We start from the raw sequence: 16,627 nt of genomic DNA, 5'->3' as shown, positions 1-16,627 counted from the left end.
GGCCCGTTCCCGCCCCCTGGGATCTATCGCCTCAGCGCCGACCGCAGCTCGCCTCCCACCCCGGGCCTGGCCCCGGCCACGGCTCCGGCTCCGGCCCCCGGCCCCGGCTCCGGCTCCGGCCGCTCCGCTCCGCCGCCGCCGCCGCCGCGAGCGAGCACGCACGCACGTCCTGCGTCCCTTCCCAGCTCCCTCCGACTCCTCCCGTCGGGGTCGCGCACGCCGCCGTCGTCTACCCGTTTACTCGCGGGAACTCGCCCGTCGAGGGAGGGAGGAATTGAGCTGTGGAAGATGATGGAAGGGTGCAGATGGGACTGCTTTGGGCGGGTGGCGAGGCGTCAGTCGCGTTCTTCCGTCTCCGCCTCCCCTCATACCCCGAAACCTTCTCTAGTTTGGGCGACACTAGGAAGTACTTTGAGATCCTCCTGTCTCCTAAGCATCTGCAGATGCGGGTGCTGGGGCTGTATCATGTGCCCCTGCTTCTCCCCATTTGCCTTTCTGCAGCTCGTACAATTAAGGGCTCATTCCGAACCTCCTTCCTCGATTTGGGGCTTAGCTATCCTCCATAGTGGAAATGGATCTCTTCACCTTCCCTTCCCGAACCTTAAATCTGGGAAAGAGCTACAGCCATCCCCTTACCACCACCACCTCCACCTCCACCTGGTGTGACTTTGTTTCCTGGGATTTCTTTGTTAGTGTCGCTTTTCTGCTGTCTAACCACGCCCCCCTCCGGGTGGGTTAGAATTTAAGGAATGTAGGATATTACTGGAATAGGTTAGGGTATAGCCCCAAGCTTTCTTATCACCAAATTTCATTTCCCAAATTTGTCTCAGGTGCCTTGGACTTCCCCTTAGGATTTGGAAAGGGAATATCTTGAGCATTCCATGAATTTCAGAAACATTTCTTAGTGGAACAAAACGGAGAAGGGTGAGTGATGTGCTGAGAGCACAGTTTCAGGCTAAGACATGGTCAGTACTTTTGATGGAGCAATATAATTATAGAGTACTAGCTTACATTGAGATAATGTTACAATTCATAGAAAACACATGTGTTATTTCATTTGATCTTCACAGCAACCCTGTGAGGTAAATAGTACAAATGTCACTAGCCCTATTTTACAGATAAACTGAATCAGATCCCAGAGAAGTTTTAAGTTGGCTAAGATCACACAGCTAAAAAGTGGCAGAGAGGGCAGCTAGGTAGCACAGTGGATTGAATGTTAAGCTTGGAGTCAAAGGTCTGGGTTCAAATCTAGATTCCCATATTCTCTTGCTTTATGACCCTGGACCAGTCACTTAATCCCAGATATTAGTCCTTGTTGCTCTTCTTAGAAGTGATACTAAAATAGAAGGGAAGGGTTTTTTGTTTGTTTTTGTGGCAGAGGCAGAGTTAAACTCAGATCTTCTGACTCCAAGTCCTTTGTTTTAATAATGCTCTCCTTTATGTTCTCCAAATTTTGGAGAATTTGATTCAACAAGGCCCAACAGAGGAGGTAACCTTTTATCTACCCAATGAGATTAAGATTCTCAAAAGCAAGCACTTTGCCTTCTTTTCTATCATTGGAATGATTTTTTTACATCTTTACAAACTAAAGATGCCTTGAAAAATAAACCAATGAGAAGTGAGGAATTCCAGGAATCCCAGGAAGAGGTAGAAGTCAGTCAGAAGCCAGGCCTGATCACCTCTCAGCCTATGCTCTCAGGCCTGGTTCTATTAAAAAGATTCAGTTGTCTTAACATAGAAGTGTAACAAACCATGGTCAGGAACTATAGTGTCAGATCAGAACAGAATTTCTGTACCATTGTCCTTCATGGTCCTCCAACTCTGGCCCTCATGGATGGTGACTAGCAGGACAGGGCAAAACATCAGGGGTAACAAGGCAAGAGAGCTGGCTCTAAGTTGAATAATAATAGCCGACCCTTATATAGCGTTTATGTGCTAGGCACAGTAGTGACCATTTTACAATTATCTCATTTGAATCTCACAACCCTGGGACATAGATGCTTTTACGCTTATTATAGAGATGAGAAAACTGAGGCAAACACAAGTTAAGTGACTTGTCCAGGGTCACAGAGCTAGTTAGGGTTCAGGACTGGATTTGAACTCAGGGCTTTGTGACTCCTGGTATAGTGCTCCATCTATCTAGCTGTTCTGTGAGGTATTGCAACCCTGTGCCAGGTGGCCTACAGAACAGTTATCCTGTGTTCAACTTCCATGTCTTTTCCCCAGTTGTCCTCTATGCTGGGAATGTTCATTGTCATCACCTCCCCCTTAGATTCCCTGACTTACTTTAAGGTTCAACTCAAATATGATCTTCTGCAAAGAGCCTTTTGCTGGTGTTCCCTGCCCCTTCTCTCATGCTTTTTTTTTCTGAGATTACCTCCAATTTATATTACATAATATTCTGTATACATAGTGGTCTTTATGTGGTCTTCCCCATTAGAATGTAAGATCTTTGAAGCAAAGAATCCTACTTTTGCTTCTCCTAGTATCCTCAGTACTTAGCAAAGTACCAGGCACTGATGAAAAAAAAAAGGTTTGATGGAGCCGTTGGTGGCCCAGGTGATAGAGCCAGGCCCTGAGACAGGAAGTCCTGGGTTCAAATCTGGCCTCAGACAATTCCTAGCTTAAACCCAGTTGCCTAGCTCTTACTGTTCTTCTGCCTTGGAACCAACTAAGACTGAAGATAAGGGTTAAAAAAAAAAGTTTGGTGACATAGCCCCTGGCTTCCCAAGTATCCTTAATCTTATCTACCTCTGGAACAAACCCAAGCCTCTCCTAGCAGAGAATCTGTAGAATTCTTTTTTTCCCCTTATCTCTGCCTACTCGCTTCTCTGACTTAAATGAAAATCACATTTAATTGGAAGCCTTTCCCAACCCCTCTTCTTTTTTTTTTTTAAATCCTTGCCTTTCATCTTGAGTCAATACTGTGTATTGGCTCCAAGGCAGAAGAGTGGTAAGGGCTAGGGCAATGGGAGTTAAGTGACTTGCCCAGGGTCACACAGCTGAGAAGTGTCTGAGGCCAAACTTGAACCTAGGACCTCCTGTCTCTAGGCCTGACTCTCAATCCACTGAGCGACCCAGCTGCCCCCTCCTGATCCCTCTTAATACTAATGCTTTCTCTCTTTTATTTACTTCTCATTTAGGTTCTTGTTTCTATGTATTTACTTGTCTCCTCCTTTAGCAAGTTCCCTTGAGTCTTGACTCTTTTGCTATCCCCAATGTTCAATACAATACCTGACACACAGGAAGTGCTTAATAATTATCGCTTGACTGACTGATTAAGGACTCTTACTTCCTCCAACTCAAGGAGTGAACCCCAGAAATAGGTAGAAAAAAAAAAGTCTGATAAGCGTTCCTCTCCAATTCCATCAATCCTGTCCCCTCTCTCATTGCCAATGTGTGTGCAGTCGCTACTGGCCTAAGGAACTTGGGGCTTTATCATTCACCACTATTTCTTGAACAGTGAATGCTAAATGGCTTTCAGACACAGATTAAAATTTTGCAGTCCACTTTTCTAGCTACTGAACTACCAGCTCTAGCTAGCTTCTTCAGTATCAAAACAGAGAAGAGGAGGGAGGGTCAAGAGAAAGGATGAAAGTGTCATTGAGAAAATGTAGGGCTAACCCTTCCACTTAGCAAAAGCACAAGGGAGACTGGTTAGAGAGGAGAGGATTGGGGGACTAAGGAGTGAAGGCTCAGACACAGAATGGGAAAACAGAAAGGAAAACTGAGAACTGGAAGTGGAATTTGGGGTGAGAAGAATTGTCAACATGGAATCTAGAAACCCTAAGTTTTAGGACTAGCTTATAAGGTGGAGACCCTAAAGCTTGTACTTGTTCCCTGTTCCTGTGAGAATCTACCCTGAAGGGATTCTCAGGCTAGCAGTTTCAGACTGAATAATGGATCCTAAGCTAAATGATAGTCATAAGCTAAGTGCCTCTTTTTGCCTTAGAAGTTTCTCCCATTGTACTACATCCCCCTTTAGAGGATCCAACTCAGGACCTTAGCTTAAGGGACAGATGCACTGCCTACTGCACTAAGAAAGGACTTAACTTATGCTTAGCCCTACCTAACTGGAATTGTCATTTACCTTAGGGTTTATTATTCAGTCTGAAACTGCTAGCCTGAGATTCCCTTCAGAGTGAATTATTAAGTGAATAGGGAACAAGGACAAGCTTTGGGGTCTCCAACTTACAAGCTAGTCCTAAAACTTGGGGTTTCTAGATTCCATGTTGACAGTCAAAGATGAAACAGTAAGCATGGAGATAGGAAAAGTTTAGAAAAGGAGGTTCAGTTACTACTTTTTACATATACTTAAAAAACTCAAATTATTTAATAGAAGCTCATAGGTTTATATGAAATCCTTTGTGTATTAAATATTTGTTGATTTTCACATTTACAATTTTTTTTAAGAGCATCAAGATAGGCAACTAGATAAGCACAGTGGATAGAAGAACATCAGGCCTGGAATTGGGAGATCCTGGCCTCAGACATTTCCTAGCTATGTGACCCTGAGCAAATCACTTAACCTCTATTGCCTAGCCCTTGCAGTTCTTCATTATATTGATACTAAGTCAGAAGGTAAGGTTTATTAAAAAATAAAATAAGAGCCTTAAGGATGTGATAGAAGGAACTGAGGAAATATCAGGAGAGCTGAGAGTAACCTGAAATATTGATAAGAGGGATAAAGCTAAAATCTGATGGGGGAAGGCTGAGGATTCCTCCAGTGAAAAGGTATGAAGGAAAGGTCAGAAATTGACCATAGGATTTAGACTAGAAAAGGCCCTTGATCCAACTGTCTTGTCTTAAAGATGAAGAAAATGAAACCTACAAAGGGAATATTACTTGCTAAATGTCACACAGTAAGTGGAAGAGACAGGATTAAAATCCAGGTCCTCTGATTCCAAGTGCAATGAAGTCAGATATAGATCAGGAAGGTGGGACCCAAAGCATTTATATGGTGCTTTTAAGATTAGCGATGTGCTTTACACATGTTGTTTCATTTGTTTTTTACTTCCATTTTACAGATGATGAAATTGAGACTGAGGGGAAAAGTTAAATGACTTGCACAGTCCTGGAGCTAGTGAATGCCTGTGACAAGATTTGAATTCAGGTTTCCCAGACTCCAAGTCCAACACTTGGAAGGTCATGGGCAGAGGATAAGGAGGGACTGAGAAGGGTCAAGGTCTCTGACAAGTGAGCCTGGAGGGGGCAAGAGGTGGGAAGATTGTGGGGCAGAGTAGCTAGCAGGTGTGGGGGTTAGGGAATGATGGGTTATGGGTAAGAGGATGGGTCGGAAGAGAGCGCTGGAGGGTCAGGAGCAGGAGACCGGCCTGGGTGCAAGCTAAGAGTCATAAACAAGGGGAGAGGATCTGGAATTGGGGTCCAAGATAAGGACTGAGGCTGCAAAGGGAGGATATTCTACACTTGCGGCTGTCCCTTTTCCGCCTGGGCCGGGCCAGCGCGTGCCACACTCTAGATTCCTGGGCGGAAGGGTATCATAGGATACCCAGGCCTCCCAGGCTTTTCGTCAAACACGTTCTTCCTTCAGTTCTCTCACAACAGCCTAGCAAAACCCGAGGCTCTCCGACTCCGCGCTGGACCCCGCCCCGCTCTGCCTCTGGGCTGCCAAGATCCGGCCCTTCCCTTCCACTGGACCCCTGAACGAGGGCCGCCGCTCCTCCTCCCCTCCCCGCTCCCCTCAGCTCCCGCCTGGGGGCGCGCGCTCCCCTCCTCCGGCCAGCCCGGTCTCCGCCCCGTTTCCCGCCTGTCACACACACCCCCTCCGCCCCAAGCCTTGGCAGCTGGGAGGCGACGCCCGCCCGGCCGCCTCCGCTCTGAGCCCGCGGGGCTGTGCCGCCGGCTCCAGCTCCCGCTAGGCTCGAGCTCCGCTCCGGCTCCCGGGGCTGCGGGGGCGGGGGCGGGGTCAAGATGGCTTCATCTGGGGCGGGGAGGCCGAGTCTGTGAAGGGGGTAAGGGGCACGGCCACCATGGACACCGAACAGCGGCCCGCGGCAGCAGCTGCGGGTGCGGGAGACGAGGGCACCCCAGGACTGGAGACGGCCTCCCCACCCGCCCCCAGCTCGGCTACCGCCGCCCCAGGACCCTCGCCTGCTCCGGGACCCGAATCGGGACCCGGGCCGATGCGGCGGCAGCTCGGGGCCCTGCTCCAGCCCGCCGTCAACAAGTTCTCTCTCCGGGTGTTCGGCAGCCACAAGGCAGTGGAGATTGAGCAGGAGCGGGTCAAGTCAGCTGGAGCCTGGATCATCCATCCCTATAGTGACTTCCGGTACCTCGGGTCGGGGGAGGCTTTTGGAGATCCAGGGGACCCCGTCGCGTCTGACCGACGGCCTGATACTGTTAGTCCGGGGGATGCCCGGGGAGTCTCGGACCCTGCCCATCCCCGACGGGAACGTCACATCCGGGTGGGGGGTGGTCACCAAGTGGGAAAGGATGGCCGTTGGGTCCAGTAGACTTCCCTCTCTCCTTCCCGCCCCCCACCCCCTATCAACCACCACCACCACCACCAGAATTGTGTAGACTAATCGTCTTTGAGGGGACAAGTTCCATTTTCTTGGGGATGGCTGTGATCCTGAGGAAAACTGCTGGGGTGGGGGCGGGGACAGGTATTTCCGGTCTCGGGGGTCTCGGCTCCACCTTCGACGGCATCTTCCTGTGCTAGAAAGAATGGGTAGGGTGGGGATTCCTGGGGATATATCCCCAATCCTAGTGTTTGGAGAGCAAGGGAGCTGAGGAGGGAGATTCCTGGGGGCCACTAGAGACGGGCAAGGGTCTTACCCTTTTGACCTCCCATCTATTGAGAACCGCTGAGAAAAGCAGGAGAAATTTTGGGGCACGTAGGTAGGCGGGAGAGGGAGAAAGACCTAAGCGCTGCTCTGGGAGCTGTCCCTAGTGCTGAAACGTAGAGGCTTGAGGTTCAGGGGACGGGGTGGAATTGGGGAATCGCGGTGCTGGAAGCTGATTATGCGGGTCAGGGACAACGCCCTTGTTGCTTCCCAGGAAGGTTAAGCAGAGTAAGAGATCGGAACCCCCCTAATCCATTTTTAGAGGTTGAGTCTCCAATCCCACACTGCTATAAAAGGAAGATGTTCCTGTCCTTAAAGAAAGTGAAGGACAATTCTTGGATGAGGAAAGAATTTGGGATTAGCATTTAAATTTAGAGTTCAAGGGTTGGAAATCAATAGACCCAATTGTAGTCATGGTACATCTTTTAAATTCCCCACACAAGATTATTTTAAATCCTGAAATATTCCTCTTGAACCCCTTTCCTCTGTTCTCCTTACTCCTTTCTTCTGTCAGGGCCCCCGCCAACACCACAGCAGCATTTTTCTTGTCCATTTCCACATTACTGTGTCTTACCCCCCACTTCTCCACAGGCAATTTCACTATTCATTGTACTGCCTCCAGTTTCCTGTATGTTGTCCCCCTCCCCCACTTCACTTCTAACCATGTGGCCCCTCCTCATCCTCTCCAATATATCACCCGATGGGCGCGTGTGACTGCCTGTGAGTCAGGCTGTGAAGATCCTATTTTGCTTGATATTTCGCTCCCTCCTCTCCCATTTTCTGGTAACAACTCTGATGTTCTTTAGGTACAGAAGGGTTCAGAGCATGGCAGAATAGCAAAGGTGGCTCGGTTTTTTGTTCATGTTAAAGTATAATGGGTACTTTTCCATAAGATGAGAGGGAAAGGCAGAGAATTCAGGATCACTAGAGAAAGGGGCTGAATGACTAGAAACTCATGTTTACCTGGCAAATCAAAGGGTCTAGAAGTAAGAATGATAGAAAGGTGAAATAATTAGGGTTATCGAGAAGAGGAGCAGCAGCTGGGAAATACAGTGAAGGGAAAGGGTTAGAGGTTGGTGGGTACTACAGGGAAAGGGAAACATAATGAACTTTCAAATAAGTTGCAAGCAAAATGTAAATTGGTCTCTTTTATTTGGGCCTCTGGAACTGAGAGTCCTTTAGGTAACAGAGCAATTGCCTTGAACAAAGTCTGGAAGTTAGATGGTGAGGAATGCTTAGGACTGGTTCACATCCTTGGAAATCCCAGACAATAAACAAACAAACAAACAAGCAAAAACAAAAACCTTGCCCTTTGGATAAGGGAGTTTCCATTCCTTTTTGTCCCTGATCTCTCCTCTCATAGCTCTGCCTCATACTCAGTTGTAATATCAGTGGTTGGAGGGGGTTAGGAAGGATAGGAGCCCAGGGACATTTATTGAACCTTTATGTATGCAAATGCTTATAAGTATGTGGTATGGAAAGTTTCTCCATAAGGATATTGACCTTGTCCTTAGAAACTTCCTATGGTTAAGGGAGAAAAAGAATAACTCCATCACCTTTACCAGATTATAGAGACAAAGATAGATAAATGCAATTCTCATGGATAGGAAGTAGGAAGTAAACCCAGGAAAGTTAGTCCTTGAGAGGGGATTATTGCACAGGGCAAGGAAGGCTTGCAAAGCTCAGGAAAGAGGAACAAATTATTTAAAAATCTGAAGACTGGAGAGGATGAGACTCAGGTAAATCATGTAGAGCAGGAGTACTTAGAGTCCTTACTCCTCTTCTTTTCCCACTAGATTTTACTGGGACCTGATCATGCTGTTGCTAATGGTAGGGAATCTCATTGTCCTCCCCGTGGGCATCACCTTTTTCAAGGAGGAAAACTCCCCACCCTGGATTGTCTTCAATGTCCTCTCTGACACCTTTTTCCTGCTGGACCTGGTGCTGAACTTCAGGACAGGGATCGTGGTGGAAGAAGGAGCAGAGATACTCCTGGCTCCCCAAGCCATCCGCACTCGCTACCTCCGCACCTGGTTTCTGGTGGATCTTATCTCCTCCATCCCAGTGGACTACATCTTCCTGGTGGTGGAGTTGGAGCCAAGACTGGATGCTGAGGTTTACAAGACAGCCAGGGCCCTTCGAATTGTCCGTTTCACCAAGATCCTCAGCCTGCTTCGATTGCTCCGCCTCTCCCGCCTCATCAGATACATCCACCAGTGGGAGGAGGTGGGGTGGGGAGGTGGGCAGGGTGGGATTTATTCTCATCTCTTGGGATTTATTCTCATCCCTTGGGGGCCAAAACGTTGAAAGACTAGAGAAGTGGGTGAACTTTTAAAGTAGAATCTCTATTAAGGAAGTCTTCAGGGATTGAGAAGGGAAAGGGGGTTTCCCGATGTATTGTTCTCTTTGGGGAAAGGGCTAGAAGAAAACTTCTAAAGGAAGAACAATAGGAGGATGCTGATTTCATGATTGCTTTGATGGTCTATAGTACCAAATTAGGAATCCCTTCCACATCATGAGGGTTACAGGAAGGGAGCCTCTGGGATCTGGAAAGTCCTAGAAAAAATTTTGACCTTCCCTTTTGGAGTACTGGAGACGTCTGAATTTTTTCTTTCTTTCATGGAGTATTTATAGTACTTCAGTGTAAAAACTGGGTTAAATATTTGGTCATAAGCTATATAGTTTCTATTTTTTTCCCCATATTGTCTGTTGGCCTTCCCATGTCATCTTCAGCAAAACTCTGAAAAAAATTCCCATATAATTTTTTATGCCAGTCCTTGCAAAATTTTGATGGGGAAAGTCAAGATGTGGAAGAGATACCTATTTGGCTATATAAGTGTTTGGGGCTAGTCAGATCCAAGGGAGAGGAAGGGGAAGACCAAGATAAGAGATGGGGAAAGATAGATAAAGAGATTGGATGAAAAGAGAATTCACTCAGTCTCTCTCCTGATAGTAATAATAGCTAACATTTAAATGATGCTTTAGGTTTGCAAAGTGCTCTACATATATTATTTCATTTACCTCTGCCTTACTTTTAGTCACTGTAAAGGTGATGGTAACAATCCTTCCATTACACACATCTTGGTGGCATAAGGATTATAAATTATCTTACCACCCTCTCTAGGGCTATGTCTATAGTGGTATATAACTGTAGATATATGTATAGGGAATAATTAGGTAGTGTTACCTAAGGACAGAAGAACTAGAAATATTCACAAAATTGTGAAGGGGGTAGGGACCGGGACCAAAAGAGAAGTGACCCTGCCCACAGCCCCTGCACACACTCCTCCCCCAGATCTTTCACATGACCTATGACCTGGCCAGTGCTGTGGTTCGGATCTTCAATCTCATTGGGATGATGCTGTTGTTGTGTCATTGGGATGGCTGCCTACAGTTCCTGGTCCCAATGCTCCAGGACTTTCCTCCTGACTGCTGGGTTTCCATCAACCACATGGTGGTGAGACACTTCTCTCTCATTATCTATCTTCGTGGGCTGCCAGCCTCTCCTTGGGGTCCACTCTGAGAGCTCTCTTGTGGTATGGGTGGGAACATGGGCTTGTGTATGGTAAGGCATAATGGAAAGACAGGTAAGAGTGGGGAAAGATGTATAAGGGGAGGAAAAGATGTGTGAAAGGAGAAAAAAGAGAAAAATAGTCAATCAACATTTAAAAAGTACTTACTGTGTGCCAGGCATTGTGCTAAGCATTGGATATATCAAGAGAGTAAAAAGAGGTGAGAGGAGAAATGGGAAGGAGAAGCAGAGGAATGCAGAACTACCCCTATGCTCTCCTTCAGTATGCTTGCATGGCTCTTGGGGGGTCAGTCATCCTTTTGTTATTTCCCAAGCTCCACTGAGCAAAGTGCCATAATTCTGTCTGCTGTGTAAGAGGCAAGGCAAAGAGATGGTTGAGTCAAGAGCAAGAAAAGTTTAGAGGGCAAGAGATCTTGGCCTCTAGCTGCTCAGCCCCATTCTCTTTTTTCCTCAGAATCACTCGTGGGGCCGCCAATATTCTCATGCCCTCTTCAAAGCCATGAGTCACATGCTGTGTATAGGCTATGGACAACAAGCACCTCAGGGCATGCCGGATGTTTGGCTCACCATGCTTAGCATGATTGTAGGTGCTACATGCTATGCCATGTTCATTGGTCATGCCACTGCCCTCATCCAGTCTCTTGACTCATCCCGTCGCCAGTACCAAGAGAAGGTCAGCAGGGGTATAGACAGGGGTGGAGGTGGAGGTGGAGGTAAATCCAACTTGTGCAGAATACTATGGAATGGACATCCTATTTTAGTTCCCATTCTAAATTGTGCCCTTTAGGGTCTCTACATCTTTGCCTCCCCTCCTCCCCATATATATTTGCTTGAGTCTTTGTGCTTGTTTTCTTGTGTTTGGGGCAGTCTCTTTCTCCTTGGCTATGGGTTCTACGCTTCCTCCTATTTGGGTATTATATTTGTGTCCATGTCTCCTTGTTCTTCACCCATGATATATTTCACTATTTCCATTCCTTTATGCTTGATTATCCCCATGTCTGTCTTTGTGTTCAAGACTTCTTGTCTGTGATGTTTGACCTTTGTTTCCATATCTCTTTTCCTATGTGACCTTGTGACTATATCTGTGCCCACACTTGCCTTTGGGTTTGTGCTCTTGCAATATCTCCTTGTCTCTATCCTTCCCAGTGTCTATGTCTCTGTCACCACTATGTCTTCATGTTTATCTCTCTATCCTTGTGTATCCCTATCATTGCATGTCCCTGACTGACTCTGTGTATATGTCCCCATATCTTTGTCTCACATGCCTGTGTGTGTCTCCATACCTATGTCCCCATATCCCTATATATCTCCTTGTTCTCATCATCTTGTCTTTGTCAATTTGTCCATATCCTTGTGTTGATGGCCCTTGTCTGGGTGGGTCTGGTGCCTCCAGTATAAGCAGGTGGAGCAGTACATGTCCTTCCACAAACTACCAGCTGATACCCGTCAACGCATCCATGAGTACTATGAACATCGCTACCAGGGCAAAATGTTTGATGAGGAAAGCATCCTGGGGGAATTGAGCGAGCCACTTCGAGAGGTACTCTTGAGATGGAAATGGGGCACTAAGTGATGCTGAATGATGTGGGGAAGATGAGCAATCCCAGTGTGGGAAGAGTAGGAACTATGAGTTATAGAAACTTTTGGGGAGAGCTTCTTTAGGGGAGAACTTCTCTGAAGGGACTGCCTAAGGGTAATACTGCCCATGCTGCCCCTACCTCTTTCATTCCTCAGGAGATCATAATCTTTTAGGGGTTTGGGGTCTTTGAAGCTGATCTTGTTCAGTGCGGGGGTAGTTCCCTGGCTGTAGACCATGAAAATTGTCCATTGGGTGATGCCCTAACTGACTTCAACTTCTCACTCTGCCCAGGAGATCATTAACTTCACCTGTAGGGGCCTGGTGGCCCACATGCCCCTGTTTGCTCATGCTGACCCCAGCTTCGTCACTGCTGTGCTCACCAAACTTCGATTTGAGGTCTTTCAACCGGGTGACCTTGTGGTTCGTGAAGGCTCTGTGGGCAGAAAGATGTACTTTATTCAACATGGATTGCTCAGTGTGCTGACCCGTGGTGCTTGGGACACACGTCTCACTGATGGTTCTTACTTTGGGGGTAAGCAGGACTAAAAGAGGAAAAGTAGGAGAAAGGTATAATGGAAGAACAAGGGAACATAAGGATAAAGGCAAGCCTAGGTTCCATACTTTTTTCATGTGGGGTTAGGGGGTCGGGGCCCTGTGTCCCTGTCCTGATAGCAGATAGGCAGCTGTGCATAGAGTAGCTCCTGTGTGAGGAGAGCAAAAATATCTTGGGGGCAATGCTAAAAAAGGAACTAGACTCTTAGGTTTTTCCTTTCGCAGTTACCTTTGATATTGGTTGGAACCTGATTTCACTTAGAAAAAGAATTTACTCATTAGTGGTACTCTTGGAGTACATAGAAACATAGACACATACAGTGTGACTTGCTCTAGGCCCATAACCTATAGGAATAATCCCTGTCTAGAACAGAGAAGTGTGAGGCTGGCAGTTTAGGCAGAAAATCAGAAGACAGTTGGGGCCTAGGAACTCTGCCTCATCAATAGCTCCTCTTCTGGAGGCTGTGATGTTATCTCCCTCAGCAACTGGGGGGAGAGGAGGGTAGGAAGATGAGAACCTTTCCTATCAGTAGGAGCTGGAGGAGTATCAGAGTATTTGAGAGATACCAGAAGGAATCAGAAAGAAATTATGCCATGTCCTCAGAGACTTCTAGTAAGTATCCCTTTAAGGGATAGCAATCCTTTTTCTTAAAATCCAGATTTCACTCCTATAGCAAAGAGCAGCAGTACCTGGGGATCTGGGATCCCAAGCGGTGACAAGAAGTAGATATGAGAGTACAGGTGGATGATGGGATACTGACACCTTGCCTCTCTACTTTCCCTTCAGAAATCTGCCTACTGACTAGGGGTAGGCGAACAGCTAGCGTGAGGGCTGACACCTACTGTCGCCTCTACTCACTCAGTGTGGACCACTTTAATGCGGTGCTAGAGGAATTCCCCATGATGCGGAGAGCCTTTGAGACAGTTGCCATGGACAGGTTGCACCGAATTGGTGAGTCCTCGCCTCACCCACCTTTAATGACTAGGTCCTCTTTTTTTTTTTTCATCCCTGAGCAAAAATCCAAAAATTTGGTCCTTACTTCCATCTGTTTCCCCTGCCAGTGACTACTGTAGCAGCAACATCTTTCTCTTCCCATCCCTGGCCACATTACGTTCTGCATCTTGGAGACCCACTCTTTGGCCTAGGTCCCATGTCTATCCTACTTGTGACTTTGTTCAGAGTTTCCTCCTTCCCACAAACTTTACATAGGATGGACCCAATACCACCCCCATGAATGCCTACCTCACAAACCTACCGTTCATCCCATGTGTGTGAGGCACATCTTCAGAACGTCTCCCCCCATCTCAGACCTTGTTATCCTTTGACACCACCTTCTCTGTGACATCCTCAGGAAAGAAAAATTCCCTGCTTCAGCGCAAGCGTTCAGAACCCAGCCCAGGAAGTGGTGGCAGTGGGGTCATGGAGCAGCATCTGGTACAGCATGACCGAGACATGGCTCGGGGAGTGAGGGGGCTGGCCCCGGGCACAGGTGCTCGTCTGAGTGGGAAGCCAGTGCTCTGGGAGCCCCTGGTCCATGCCCCACTGCAAGCAGCTGCAGTCACCTCTAACGTGGCCATTGCTCTTACCCACCATCGGGCACCGCTGCCCCTCTCTCCAGACTCTCCTGCCGCTCTTCTTGCTCGTTCAGCTCGTCGCTCAGCTGGCTCACCAGCCTCACCGCTGGTGCCTGCTCGTGGACTGCCTTTGTTGGCTCGAGGGCCTTGGGCATCCACCTCCCGCCTGCCTGCACCAGCAGCCCGAACTCTTCATGCCAGCTTATCCCGGGCAGGCCGGTCACAAGTTTCCCTGTTAGGTCCTCCACCTGGGGGTGGTGGACGGCGGCTAGGGCCCAGGGGACGGCCACTTTCAGCATCACAACCATCACTTCCTCATCGAGCAGCTGGAGAGGGCTCCCCTGGGCGCAAGGGTTCAGGAGGTGAGCGCTTGCCCGCCTCGGGGCTCTTAACCAGGCTTCCAGGCACTGCCCAACCCCTCAGGCCTCCTGCCTCTGATCCAGGTACTAGTAGGGGCCCTCAACTTCCTGCTAATATGTGAGACTCTTGGGTGCATCTAACTTTGATTCTTGTGAGAGGTGTGGGTGCTTTGATGTCTGTAGGTACCACAGACAAAGTATTACACACTGTGGATGTCCCCCATCACTACCAAGTGGAAGTGTCTATATGTCCCTTAGCTCAGCCATACCCCTTCATGACATGCCTCCATCACTGCCAAATAGAAGTATCTCTGTGCCCTTTGCTTAGAGCATCCCCTTGGCCATAGGCCTTCCCTGGTATAAGCATTTTCCCCCTTTTCCCTATTCAACAAGGTATGAGGGTCTTCTTATCCTCATCACTGCCAAGTAGAAAAATTTCTTCTGTTTTCCCAGGTCAGGCATCCCTCTGCTCATGAGCCCTTTGGGTCAGATACTGTATCACTGCCCAGGGTGGCTCCCTGCCTGTTCTCCCTCACTGCCAAGACCACAGGCCTCTGTGCCCCCCCTTGTTGTATTGGGCATCCACCTCTGCTCTCATCACTGCCATTTGTAGGCACCCACCCGTCTATGGCCCTCTCAATGAATACATACACCTCTTGCCCAAATGGGCGTCTTTTGCCAGCTTTCCTGGATCCTAACTTTGTTGTAGAAAAACATTGTGAACAAAGAGCCACGTCCTCCTTGTGCTCCTAACCAGTTGTGCCCCTGGGGATGGAGGCTGTCCAGCCCCTCCCTAATGAATGTGCCAGCCTAGGAGCCCTTTTGGGGACAGTAGCTGATTCCTTAGGGAATTAATTATGTATTTCCCTCTCTCATAGGGGGAGGGGGAAAGACAGAGGGGGTCCCTCTCTCTTCATGCCAGCTCTGTGGCCCTTGCCTGTCTCCATCAGCAATACTTGGACTCTCCAGTTCCCCAACCATGTAGGGGGAGGGAAGGGGGCAGTTTTTACCTTTAGGTGTCTTTTTTTCCTATACTGTGAGAGTGGGGAAAAGGCAAGAATCCAAGCCACAGAGTAGGGGAAATAGGGAACAGGGGAGGGGAGGGGCAGACCAGCCAGCACCTCTGCCTTCTCAGGGATACAGGAAACCCCTCCCACCTCCCCATCTGTCCCTGTCTTCCCCCTCCATAGCATTAGCATAGGAAGAACAGGAGCCAGACCCCTGGCATACAGTTCCCCTGCCTCACTCTAGGCTCTGGGATTCTTGTGTGGGTGTGGGTGTGGGTGTGTGTGGAGGAATTCTTTATTTTTTTTAATGTTTGTTTACAGATAGTTGAATATATAAAAAAAAGAAAAATATGTCCCTTTTGGCTTCTCATGTATGTGGGATACAGCTTTGGCTTTAGGATAAACATATGAATACCAGATTGAACAAGAAGGCCTCTGGGCAAATGATAGCAGGGTAGCAGAGTGCTGTCTCAGCAGGGTGCTGAGACAGCAGAAGGGTGAACTTTGTTTAGGCAAGATGGGCAAGAAAGTTGGTGGTGACTTCGGGGACTGATGGCCCATGTGTCAGTGCCATCTAGTGCCATTTTCATTTCTGGTGTAGAGTTGAAATGTTGTGGTATGGGAAAACTGATGCTATATGGGATAGCTAGATGGTATAGTGGATAGAGTATCAGGCTTAGCTGGGTGACATGGGCAAGTCATTTAATCCCATTTGCCCTTCTGCCTTAGAGTTGTTACCAAAACAGAAAAAAAGGCTTTAAAAATGAGTTGGTTGTTGTTTTTTTTTAATTTGGGTTGGAAAATCTGGTTTATTTAGGGTATTTTAGGCCAACTACTTCCTTCCTTCCTTCCTTCCTTCCTTCCTTCCTTCCTTCCTTCCTTCCTTCCTTCCTTCTTTCCTTTCTCTCTCTCTCTCTCTCTCCTTACCTTCTGAACAATACTATATATTGGTTCTAAGGCAGAACTGAGTGGTAAGGACTAGGCAATGGGGGTTAAGTGGCTTGCCCAGGGTCATACAGCTAGGAAGGGTCTTGACTCTCAATCCACTGATTCACCCAGCTGCCCCCTACTCCTTTTCTTAAGGGGTTGGACTAGATTAGTTTTAAGGTCCTTTCCAGCTCCAGTACCATGATTCTATGACCCCACCTGTGCTTTCAATATTGGTGTCAGCTAATGAGTTAGTACTCCACAGTGCAGGATCTGTCCCTTCTGAGAAA

At 47.8% G+C, this 16,627-nt stretch overlaps 1 protein-coding gene across 2 annotated transcripts; it reads left to right on the top strand.

The window, feature by feature from the left end:
* Positions 1 to 274: 274 nt before the first annotated feature.
* HCN3 (hyperpolarization activated cyclic nucleotide gated potassium channel 3) lies at positions 275 to 15,759 on the top strand. 2 transcript variants are annotated; one of them, XM_056816292.1, is made up of 9 exons: positions 275 to 924; positions 4,414 to 6,289; positions 8,603 to 9,032; positions 10,102 to 10,263; positions 10,793 to 11,011; positions 11,732 to 11,878; positions 12,209 to 12,449; positions 13,257 to 13,421; positions 13,822 to 15,759. In XM_056816292.1, exons 2-9 carry the CDS (start codon positions 5,991 to 5,993, stop codon positions 14,523 to 14,525), a joined length of 2,367 nt encoding a protein of 788 aa, XP_056672270.1. In that variant the 5' UTR covers positions 275 to 924; positions 4,414 to 5,990; the 3' UTR covers positions 14,526 to 15,759. The 2 variants fall into 2 exon arrangements, with proteins under 2 accessions (XP_056672270.1, XP_056672269.1); XM_056816291.1 differs by having other exon boundaries at positions 275 to 6,289.
* Positions 15,760 to 16,627: the final 868 nt, after the last annotated feature.

Source organism: Monodelphis domestica, chromosome 2 (genome assembly GCF_027887165.1).
Source record: "Monodelphis domestica isolate mMonDom1 chromosome 2, mMonDom1.pri, whole genome shotgun sequence".
NCBI classification, from domain to species: Eukaryota; Metazoa; Chordata; class Mammalia; order Didelphimorphia; family Didelphidae; genus Monodelphis; species Monodelphis domestica.
This window is presented reverse-complemented; position numbering and strand designations above follow the sequence as displayed.

Excerpts from the sequence above, each read along its gene's own strand:
- HCN3 (XM_056816292.1), top strand. The coding sequence starts at position 5,991 with ATGGACACCGAACAGCGGCCCGCGGCAGCAGCTGCGGGTGCGGGAGAC. Across the intron at positions 6,290-8,602 it reads CATCCCTATAGTGACTTCCG|ATTTTACTGGGACCTGATCA; the intron begins GTACCTCGGGTC and ends TTTTCCCACTAG. Across the intron at positions 11,012-11,731 it reads GTCGCCAGTACCAAGAGAAG|TATAAGCAGGTGGAGCAGTA; the intron begins GTCAGCAGGGGT and ends TGGTGCCTCCAG.